At 50.0% G+C, this 11,812-nt stretch overlaps 1 protein-coding gene across 1 annotated transcript; it reads right to left on the bottom strand.

Annotated features, from left to right (window-relative positions):
• Positions 1-9,584, bottom strand: TFE3 (transcription factor binding to IGHM enhancer 3; the record flags this gene model as incomplete). Its single annotated transcript, XM_014582141.1, is given in 9 exon segments — positions 1-104; positions 574-721; positions 2,205-2,280; positions 2,438-2,494; positions 4,508-4,625; positions 6,778-6,882; positions 6,963-7,208; positions 8,148-8,439; positions 9,471-9,584. Coding segments are annotated over 9 exon segments (1,260 nt in total), but the record flags the coding sequence as incomplete, so codon positions are not given.
• Positions 9,585-11,812: the final 2,228 nt, after the last annotated feature.

Genomic DNA, 11,812 nt, shown 5'->3' with positions numbered 1-11,812 from the left:
TGCTCTGGCTTGAGGTTGTCAGAGGCCGAAGGCGTGGCCAGGGAGAGCAACCCTGGGGTGGGAGGTACTGGCAGACCATGGATCTGGGCCTGCAGTTCTAGCTCCTGCAAAAAGTAAAGGAAGGGTGTAGGATAAGATGGGGTTCAGAATCCCTCAGAGGCAGAGGAAGATAACAACAGCTAAAAGGGCAGGCTGCCTGGGTTCGAATTCAGCCCCTGCCATTCACTAGTTGTGAACCTTTAGGTAGCTTGCTTCACCTCTGAGCCTCAGAGTCCTGATCTACAAACTGGGTATAATAATGGTCCCTACCTCACAGCATGGTTGTGAGGATTTAACAATAGGTTAAATAAATGCTAATGAATATAAAGCTCTTCTCTTTGTGCACAGTACAAGATGAACACTATGTACCTTAGCTGATGTTATGATTATTACTTATCATTGTCATCATCACGAGAGCTGGGAAGCCTGGGGATCCCCTAAGGATGCCAGGAAGGGAAATCTTGGCCTGCTCTTCCTCTGCCTCTGCTTGTTGGAAGTCCCCCTCATCCCTGTCTCCGTGTTCTCCTCCCAGACCTGAATTCGGAGCTGCAGGCTGCGGTTGGCCTGCTCCAGAGATCGCTGCCGGCTCTCCAGATCTTTGGAACGCTGTTGTTCCTTCTGCAACTTGCGGATATAATCCACAGAGGCCTTCAGGATGGTGCCCTTGTTCCAGCGCATCTCCCTGTGGGCCCGAGGGGGAGGGAAATAAGGAAGTGGTATATATGGAGTCTCTCAGGAGCCGGTAGGGGGACTGCACCAGGTAGATAAAACAACCCAGCACATGTGCAGAACATGAGGTAGGGGTATACCAAGGCTCTGTGAGACTTGGATGAAAACCCCCTGCCTGGAACCTTCCAAAGGAGCCCCATCACATCCTGCACCCTGGAAACCCTCACTAACCTGACTCCATATGGTTCTTCTGTTAACCACATCCCTTTGATTCACCTCATCACAGCCCCACTGTCCCTCATTGCTCCTTTGACATGGAAATCCATTCCTATCTCCAGGCCTACATCCCTGGCTATGCCCTCTGCCTTGAACATTCCCCCCCCCCTAGACACTCATGTGGCTCCCTGCCTTGTTCTTTAGGCCCCCTGTCTTGTTCTTTAGGGTCTTTTTTTTTTTTTTAAATTTTCTATAGGGCACATACTCTCGCGAGAGAGAGAGAGAGAGAGAGAGTGAGAGTGAGAAAGCACCTCCAGGGGGGGATGGCCATGTCACAATCCATTCTCCTCCATTTTCAAGATTTTGGGCATGCATGCACACAGGCCCCGGGTATTTTTCAAGCTGCTGGATCCAGGACTCAGACCTCAGTTGGTCATGTGGGATCCAGCCGCCTTAACCACCATGCCACTGACCAGCTCCAACTTGGGCTCTTTTTAATTTTTATTTATTATTATTTTTTTAGGTGTCTGTCATAGGGTGCATGCACTCGCTAGAGAGACAGAGAGAGGGAAAGTGAGAAATCACCCCCCAGGGGGCATGGCCACGCCACAATCCCTTCTCCACTCTCCTGTCAGGATTTTGGGCATGCACACACACGCATGCCTAGTGTGATTTTTTTGAGCTGCTGGGTCTAGGACTTGAACCGCAGTTGACCACCTTAAGCACTATGCTACCTGCTGCCCCTCTGCCCCAGGCTCTTCATCCAAATTCTTCCCTTGTTAGTTAATTCTTCCCTGTCTCTACCCTTGTCACCCCATACTGTAATAACTCTCCCCATCACACTCCCAGCTCTCTTCCATTCTTTATTTTTCTCTGTAACACTCATCACAGTGAGTCTTGGACTTTACTATTTGCCTATTGCCTGTCTGCCCCCATTAAAACACTAGGGATCTTTGTCTGCTTTGTCCCCTCTGGTATTCTCAGGGCCTAGCACCATACCTGGCAGAAAGCAGAGGCTCAACAAATCAATCTGGAATAACTAGAGGAGGGAATAGATGAACAGAAAACTAGGTGCATATGCCCTATGGAGACCTTGGAGTAAACACAGATCTTAACGTCATGTACCTGAAATTTTAGGTGGGGACACAGCAAGGGTCTGTGACCCTGCTCAGGCTAGGAAAGGACCAGAAGAGAATGTCTGGGCAAGACTGCCTGGCAGGCCCACCAAAGAATAGGCCGCCCCACCTCCCATTGGCCCGGAGTTCGCAGCCCAGACTCACGGGTCGCTGGACTTGGGGATGAGGGTACCCAGCTCCTTGATCCTATCGTTAATGTTGAATCGCCTGCGACGCTCAACTTTGGAGGCAGCGAGAGGAAAGAGTCGTCAATGGGCAAAGGAGGGAAGAGAGAGAAACTGGGGAGTTGGGAGACCGTTGCAAGGAGGGGCTCCCCGTGGAGGACCGGGACTCACAGCAGGGTGGGGCTGCGCAAGTGCACATTATCTCTGGCTTACTTAGATTGTGATTGTCTTTCTTCTGCCGTTCCTTCAAAAGAGCTTTTGCCTCGGTCTCTGGAAGAGAGTGGAGGTGGTCAGGGCTTCTGCTGGATATGGGAAAGAATGAAACATCTGCAGATCCTGAGTTAGGGTTTTGTGGGCAGAGGCAAGGGAAACAACTTTTTTGGGGTTGGTGGCTGTTGTTGCTAGAGGGTATATGTGTTTAAGTGGAGAAAGAGAAAATGAGAAAGCACTCCCCATGGGGGATTGGTCACATCGCAATCCCTTTTTCTCAGTTTCTCCTTTCAGGATCTTGGGCATGCATGCACACGCACCTGGCATGTTCTTCAAATCACCAGGTCTGGGATTTGAACTGTACAGTTGGCCATGTGAAATCCAACTGGCTGACCTAAGGAAGTGATGTTTTTAAAAAGTGCCTCTTAGGAGACCAGCAGATGGCATAATGGTTACGTTGTTGGATTCCCACGTAGTTGACTGTGGTTCGAGTCCCAGACCTAGCAGCTTATAACTCACAGCGGGTTTGTGTGCACATGTGCCCAAAATCCCAAGAGGAGAATAAAAGAGAAGGGATTGTGGCATGGCCATCCTCCCAGGGCATGATTTCTTGCTTTCCGTCTCTCTGGTGAGCGCACATGGCAAAATTCTCTCTCTGAAAAAAAAAAAAGAGTCTATTGGGACCAGGAGATGGCATAATGGTCACATCAACGGACTACCACATGTCTCACTGTGGTTCAAATCCCGGACTCAGTGACTTAAAACTCACAACGGGCGCATGTACATGCATGCCCAAAATCCCCAGAGGAGAGTAGAGGAGAAGGGATTGCATCATGGCCAACCCCCCTGGGGGTGATTTCTGGCCTTCTATCTCTCTGGCAAGCACGAGTGCCCTATAGTAAAAATCTCTCTAACAAAAATAAACTTAGGGCCCAACAGGATGCATAATGGTTAAAGGTGCTGGACTCCCACATGGCCAACTATGGTTCAACTCCTGGACCTGGCAGCTTGCTTTCTTACTTTCTCTTTCTCTCTGTCCCTCTCTGATCAAATTAAAATAAATAAATTTTTAAAAAGAGATTTTTGCTATAGGGCACGTGCACTTGTTGGAAATACAGAGAGAGACAGAGACAGTAAGTGAGAAATCATCCACAGGTGTGTTGGCTATGCTGCAATCCCTTCCCTTCCATTCTCCTCTCAGGATCTTGGCTACGCATGCACATATGCTTGGCATGAGTTTAAGCCACTGAGTTTGGGACTCAAACCACGGTAAGCTACATGGGAGTCCAGCAACGTAACCATTATGCCATCTGCTAGTCCCTCTTTTTAACAATTAAAAAACAAATGCTATGGAGAACATGCACTTGCTGGAGAGAAAGAGACAGTGGGGCAGGGGAGTGAGGAAGAACCGGCCAGTGGGGAGGGCCATGCCACAATCCCTTCTCCATTCTTCTCTCAGGATTTTGGACATGCACACACGTGTGCCTGGCATGTTTTACAAGCTGCCAGACCTTGGGCTTGAACTGCTCTGTCAGTCATGTGGAATCCGTCACCTTAACCATCATGACACTGGCTGACCTTGTTTTACTCTTTTTTTTTTTTTAAAGAGAGATTTTTGCTATAGAGTACATGTGCTCTCCGGAGGCACAGGGAGGGAAGAAACAGAAAGCAAGAAAAACCCCTCAGCAGGGATGGCCATACCATAATCCCTTCTCCTCCATTCTCCTTTTGGGATTTTGGGTACACACACACACACACTCTGTGTGAGTTTTAAGCCACTAGGTCCAGCGATGTAACCATTATGCCATCTGCTGGTCCCCATTGTACTGTTTTTGATGAAGCTCTAGTGACAGACCAGTTGTTAAACCCAAGATCAGAGAAAGTGAAAGGAAATGGGATGAAGGAAATGGTGTGAAAGCAGGACCAGAGGCCACAGGGATAAAGGAAACAAATAGCCCCTGTTTCTGTATGTTCAACTCCCTTCGCCAGAATCAGGCCCACCCCAGAACTGATAGTCATAGGGATCAATTTGGGGTACAGGGCACAGAATGGGGCCAAGACCTTGGCACTTACCAGAGATCTCCCGTTTGATGTTGGGTAGCTCAGCTGGGCAGGAGTTGCTGACAGTGATGGCTGGTGTGGCTACGCCCTGACTGTTGTACACATCAAGCAGATTCCCTGACACAGGCAGCTGTGGGTAGGGAAGGTGGAGAGACAGTGGTTAGGAACAAACCCCAGGCTCAGCCTCTCCTCAGAACCAGGATACTGACTCTTCACACACCCCAAAGACTGGCCTCTCTAATGCAAGGACTAGCTGAATCAGCACAGGAGCCCTTCCTTCTCCAAGGCAATTAGACATGGCAGCCCCACAGAGCCAAGTGGAGGCCTGCTTATTACTCCCTCTACCCAGCCCCTCAAATCCCCTGAGTGATCTCTAAAGCCTCTCTCTCAAACTCCAGGGCTGGCTCTGAGAAAAAACGCTGTTCTCAGGTCGTCAGCTCTGATGTGACATTCCGGCCCAGTAGCTCCTCCCAGCACAACATTCCAATCCAGTGTTCTTGAAACACTCTAACTCAATCTTCTTAAACCTTGGGAAACGGTTATGGCAACGTGTCATCAAAAATCTGGCCTTTGGAGAGTTCCAACCTGATCTCTCATCTTCAACCATGATTGAGTCGCACCATGATTTCCTACTGTCACATACCAAGGCCTTGACTCTGGTATCTTCCTGCACATTCTGACCTCTCAGCATTCCTTGTCTAACTATTGAACAAACACTGCTTTTTTATCAGTCTGGTTGCTTTCTCTCCTTTGCACTATCCTGGATATACTCTAGGGCAATGCACTAATCTAAAATATACACAAGTTCCTCTCTCTCTTTTTTTAATAGCCAGAAGGTATGTGTGCTCATTGGGGGAGGGGAGGGCAGAGTGACAGGGCAGTATCCTACAATGGAGCATGGAGGAAACATCTTTTTTCCTCCTTCCCGTCAGAAATTTGGGCACACACACACATGCGTGTAGCATGTTTTTCAAGCTGCTGAGGCTAAGATTCGAATCACAGTTGGCCCCATGGGATCCAGCTCTCTTAACCATGTAGCTAAAGGGTTGGCCCCTCCACGTCCTACTTCTTGATGAGTTTTGTCTCTTGACATCCTCTCTAGTCTGCTGGATCCATTTAATTTTTTCCTGTGTCTAAATAATAATAATAAAAAAAAAGTTCTACTAAACTCGTACCTTTTCGTACCTTTTTTATACATGCCTCTATCCTCTTGACAAGTTGGAAAAAAAGCAAAACTATAGGCACTTGGTATATTCTAAGAGCCCCCTGGAATGTTCTAGAACCAGAATATTATAATGGTTATACCCTTCACACTAGAAAGTTTTATCCTGGGGCCAGTAGGTGAAATGGTGGTAAAGGGCACTAGACTCCCACATGACTGACCATGATTCAAGTCCTGGACCTGGCGGCTTGCTTTCTCATGCATTCTCTCTTTCTCTCTCTCTGTCCTTCTCTGGTCATATTAAAATAAATAAAGTTAAATAAAATAAGTCTTAAAAAAGAAAGTTTTATCTCAAGAGGACCTAGCCTCTTGGCACAGTTCACTGCAAGAGACTTGGTACACTGGAATCACCACAAGATCTGACCACTTGTTTTAACCCACACAAAGTTTGGAAACTTTTAATATTTTCCAATCACCAATTTGTCAGCATATGTCCCAATGACCTGAATTCCTTGAGATAGTCAAATTCCTACAAAATTCCCACCTTTTGGTACTTCCCATAGCAAAGCCTGAGCACTTTGGTATGCCCTAGTATTTCCATGAGCTTCCCATCCAGTATGTATCAAAGTCTGCAAGGCCTGGGACCAGCAGTTGGTGTAATGACTATGTCACTGGACTCCCACGTAGTTGACCAAGATTCGAGCCCCAGACTCGGTGGCTTAAACTCACACGGGGTGCATGTGCATGCATGCCCAAGATTCCAAGAGAATAGAGAAGGGATTGGGGTGTGGCCATCCCCCAGGGGGTGATTTCTCACTTTCTGTCTCTCTGGGTAATGCATGTACCCTGTAGCAAAAAACAAACAAACAAAAAAACACAAAAATCTCTCAAAAAAATTAATAAAAAATAAATAAATAAAGTCTGCAAGGCTCATCTCTCCTTGTAGCCCAGCATGAGGCCCAAGGGCACTGGTATGCCCCATTCTCATGAAAAGGCCTCCCTTTCTACTTCAGTACAACCCACGTCAAGGGTCTCACATATGCATAGCCAGTACAGGTGTGGCCTCAGTGACAGAGAGATGTCCTAATTTTCTGACCAACCTCCCATCTGAACACCTCACCGTGCTGGGGAGCTGCAGTCCTGCAGTGCCTCCAGGCAGATAGCTGAGCATCTCATCATTGTAACTGGACTCCAGGCTGATGATCTCATCAATGACATCATCAATCTGGGGGAAGAAGCAAATACTGTATGGGGATAGAAGAACTGAAGGGTGGATAGCATGGGGAGGTATCTGAAGCCACTTACCTCCTTCTCTGAGCTGGATCCAATGGTGAGCAGCGCCATGGGGCTGTTGGGAGCACTGCCTGTGGGGCCAGTAGTGTGGGCAGCCTCAGGGGCAGGCAGTGGCTGAGCACTCGCAGGCCCTGGTGGTGGAGTGAGGGCCTGGGAAGCCAGTTTGGGCCCAAGTGTGGTAGACAGGTACTGTTTCACCTGCTGCCGGCGTGCCTGCTGCAGGTGGTAGCGTGTCGGGTTCTCCAGGTGGGTTTGTACCTATGGGATAAGGGGATGAGGGAAGGGAGGGGACAATGTAGAATAGGATTCAGAGGGGTGACTCTGAGCCCCAGAATGACCCTCCTAACTCATCTGTTTCTAGGCTCAGGCAGACAAACCAGGCCCAGAATCTAAGATTTCCCACCCAAAATATTTGTGAGTCTCCCTCAAGACCCAAACTCCTTTTCTCAGAAATCCTTGACAGCCCAGGGCCAGCAGGTAGCGTGAAGGTTAAGGTGCTGGATCCTACATGGCCAACTGCATGATTTAAGTCCTGGACCTGAGGACTTAAAAAATACACCAGGTTCATATATGTGCATGCCCAAAATTTCTGAGAATGGAGAAGGGATTGCAGTGCAGCTATACCCCCTGGGGAGCAATTTATCACTTTCTTGCTCTCTCTTTCTCTGTCTCTCTTAGGTGAGTACACATGCCCTATGGTAAAAATCTTGAAAACAAAGAAAGAAAGAAATCCTTCACAGTCCCTAACATCTACCTGTGGCTGACAGAATCGTTCAGTTTCTGGAAAACCCTGTCACAGTTCCCAACACTCCCCCCTGGTCTCTGATACTACCTAACAGACCTGGAGACTATATATGGCTTTTCCAAAACATCCTAATAGTCAAAGAACTCCTAACGTGGCACACAGACATGGAACTCTTTCTGCAAACCCAGGGTCCACCTGGGTTACTCACAACCCTCCATGGGCCAGTGAGACATGCTCATAGCCCCCCTAGAAATCCTCACAACTCCACAAGAATACATGAGAAACCCAAGCATGTGGGACAGGGACAGAAGCCATCTAAACAGTACCAGAGACCTTCCTTAGAGGCCCTAGGAGCTTTCCCCAAAGGCACCAGGACTTCCAGGCCACCCCAGCTCCTAGAACCACTGCCAGTCACCAGGAGACCCTCCCAGGACCTCTAAACCTCTCCATACCTTGAGCACCTCCCTGGGCACCTGAGCAGGGGGTGGACGGCCCAATGTGTGGCCTCCAGCAGAGACGCCAACCACAGAGATGGCAGGAGAGGCAGGTGCAGGACTGGGGAAGGGAGCAGCTGCGGCCTGTTCCCGACGCTCACCCTGGCCCTGGGCCGGCATTAGCTGCTGCCGCAGCAAGACCCGCGATGAAGAAGATGATGACATGGCAGGGGTCCTGGAGCCCCCTGCAGAAGACGATGTAGAGAGTGTAGCTGGGGTGGCTGGTGTGGCCTGCAGTGATATTGGGAGGCTGTGGAATGGGAAATATGGGGCCACAGGTAAGCTAAGCGTCTCATCCCGAGCCTAAGGGATCATAGTGTGATGGATCAGACACAGGAACCAGGCCTGGTCTCTGCCTTTGGAGCTATCATGTAGAAGGAGAGATGCAGGAATCAAGCCTGTCCATACCCTCAGGGGTCAGTGTGATGGAGGAGATACTGAAACCAGGTCTAGTCATAGCATTCAGAGGGTCCAAGACTGACAGGGGAATTTCAGCTCTCAGTCCTGTGATTTGAGCCTGTTCATCTATTAAGTGGAGAAAATGCCCTCGCTCAGCTCTGCCAAAGGGGCTTTAGCCTATTTAAAGGGGAGGAGAAGACCTATAACTGGGGCTGTGACAGGAGGACGGGGCTACAGAGCGCTCCTAAGTTCCTTCTTGGGCTGGAGATGCTCCCTGAGCTCCTAGGGGTGGGCAACAGGCTACAGGGGCACCCCCTAGGTCCCTCTTTCTCCTGCCTGGGCCTCTGGTCCCAGGAGCCAGTCAGTCTTGAAAATCTGAGATTTCACAATCCTCTCTTCCTGCCCCTCTTCCAGGTCCCCTCCCCTCTCTTAGAGCCCAGGCCGATGACTCAGCACATTTGGACTTCCAAGCTAGGGGAAAGAAAAGACTAGCAGGGGTTCTTCAAGGGCTGAGGGTGTGTGATTTGGTAGACTGTGGGAGGGGGCTGAGCAGGGATAGTGGGTATGGCTCCACCCACTTGGGGGGTGTGGGTTTAAGCAGGCCACACCCCACCACTGGGTCCTCCAGGCCTGCTGGAATATTTGTGTATGAATGGGCATGCAGGTGGGGTAGGGGGAGGCAGGGAAGGTTTTAGCAGATACTGGTTCCTAGTTTGGCTTTCCTCTGTGACTTGTTGTTTGTGACCCCTAATTTTACCACCCAGAAAATGCAGGCTTGTGTATGAATGGGTTGGATTGGTACTGAGGCCTCTGCCCATCAGGAGGGGCAGGGGTGGAGAGCGGGCTGAGGATTGGAAGGAAAAATCAGCAGGCAAGTCATACCTGGAGCGGAGGGATAGGGGTTGGCTTTTGAGCTCGTAGAAGCTATCAGGATCTAGGACGTTTTCTAATTCGATGTCAGCAACAATCCCAGATTCCGGAAGCAAGGAGTTCAGGCTGAGGGTGGGGGGAGTTAGGGGAATGGTCAGTAATAGTAGGGAGATCTCATTCTCCTCCTACTCCCCTGAGATGGGGATGGGGGCTGGGTAGGAGAGAACCCCTTGTATTTGGCCATCCTGCAGGGTACCATCACCGTGAATTCTGTGCCCTCTCTCCTCCCTACCCTTCTTCCTCCTCCCCATTGTGTTACCCACGGTCCCTCAAGAGTCAGGATAATAAGAGGGCCTGGATCCCAACCCCCTCACCTAACTATTGTGTCCAACAACCTGGCTTTGAGGAAAACAGAATTTACAATAGAATGAGACTCACTTTACAGGAGTCCTGATTTTGTATTCAGAGTTCTCCCAGCCCCCCACATCCCCTGCTGTTTTCCTAACAGCTGAATGTGAGCGCCCTGTATGCATACACACACATAGTAAGTAGGGACATCCCTCAGCTTAACAGTCCATTGTAACACAAACCAAATGCATCACGAAGACAGCTAGGGTCAACAAACCCATTTTCTTTACCTTCAGGATCTACCACTTTGCAAATGAGTTTTCCCCAGCCCCAGACAGAGTTCATGGGATGCCAAATGTACAATGGACATATCAGACTCCCCTCTGGATTTACAAGAGGGAGAATTTGGGTGGATGATCCGCTTTATATGAGCATTCTTTTCTTAGCTGGAGGAGCCTGCCCAACCCTCTCCAGGTTTTTGGATAGAGCAAAACACATCCCCCTAATACCCACTGGCACACAAATGAAGAAGCCATGTACACCTTCCTCCCTTTCAACTGTGCCCACTGCTGTGATGACCTAGGTTGTTATAAGGGAATTAGAAGATGGTAAATCAACATACAGAAAAGCTCCTGCTCCATGCTAGGCACAAACCTAATGCGCAGGGACAGAAACACACGTGGAAGAATATGCATCCTTGAATTTCGAAGATTTAGAATCCTGAGAGATGGTGGGTGACTTCACTTGAAAAGAATTCTCTCCCCTCCCCAAGGATCTGTCTTCCTTCCTCTCCTCACCCTCAGATGGGGCCCTAAAACCACCCAGGAAGTCAGGAAGAGGAAGCGCGGGGAGCCGCTGATCTCAGCACAATCCCAGGCAGAAAGGAGGCAAAGCCCCCCTCCCATAACTCACACACCCACTGTATAGAAGTTGGAAGAGATGGGCACCAGGGTGGGCAGGGGTGTGGACAGGGAGGGCCACTGGGCCTTCAAACCCGCTGATGGAAGTGGGGATGAGAAGAGACCAGAGAGGACTCACCCATGCAGAAATGGTGCATTCAGTACTCACTCCAGCTCTAGGAACAGATTTTAGATTATCCCCTGGAGCTGATAGATCGGGAGAGTGAGATAAAAAGGAGTGTGTGGGTAGGGAGTGGGCAGGGCTTACTGAGAGGCTAAGGCAAGTGGCTGCAGGAAACTAGACCCTCCTCTGGGTTCCCAAATAAGGTCTGAGGCCTTCACAGAGCTAACAAGTAACATTATCTCCATCCCCTCGGCCTGCTTGTTTCCCATTCAAGCCCCCTATGGAGAATGAGAAGAGGGCTTTTCCACTATCCCTGGGATCTGCCCCAGCTGGGTAGGTGGGCAAGGGTGAAAGGATTATTCTGGTCAAGATGTGAATGCTGCTTCTCTTACTCATCACACACTCTCACAAGGCTGATCCCACACAGCATATCTGAGATATACCCCCAAATCCCAAAAGATTCACGTTATCCCCAAACACAGCAACCAACCAGAGTTATCAAGCTCCCAAAACAGAACCTCTGTCTTCCAGGGCCCCTGCTCCAACAGTAGGGGGAAAAGGTTCCAAGAGTCCCTTAAAATCAGTGCCTCACCCAAGTGTCCCCTCAAACTCATTCCCCTCATGCCTGACTCAAGGACCTCAGATTCAACCTCCAGTCAGAGTCCCCAAGTTGAGCTACCTCTGACCAGTTCCTGAATATACAGGCTCAGCCCCTCTAGACCGAGTGAACGCCACCCCCCAAATCTGACTCAGGCTCCCCTAAACGCACTCCCACGACTCCTTTAAGCCTCAGTCCAAGCAGGCCACCGCCGTATTCCTTAGGTGCCCTCCCAAGACCGGCGCCCCGACGTCCTCCAAGCGTAGGCCGAGAAGACTCCAATCCCAGCCCGGGGCCCCCGCCACCCCCAGATCAGGCCCCTAAGAGCCCCAGCCGGCACTCTCCGCCCCAGGCAGTCCCGCACCCGAGCAGCCCGGCCCAGTGC

The sequence above is a fragment of the Tupaia chinensis genome, unplaced genomic scaffold, assembly GCF_000334495.1.
Source record: "Tupaia chinensis unplaced genomic scaffold, TupChi_1.0 Scaffold142384_1, whole genome shotgun sequence".
Classification (NCBI taxonomy): Eukaryota; Metazoa; Chordata; class Mammalia; order Scandentia; family Tupaiidae; genus Tupaia; species Tupaia belangeri.
This window is presented reverse-complemented; position numbering and strand designations above follow the sequence as displayed.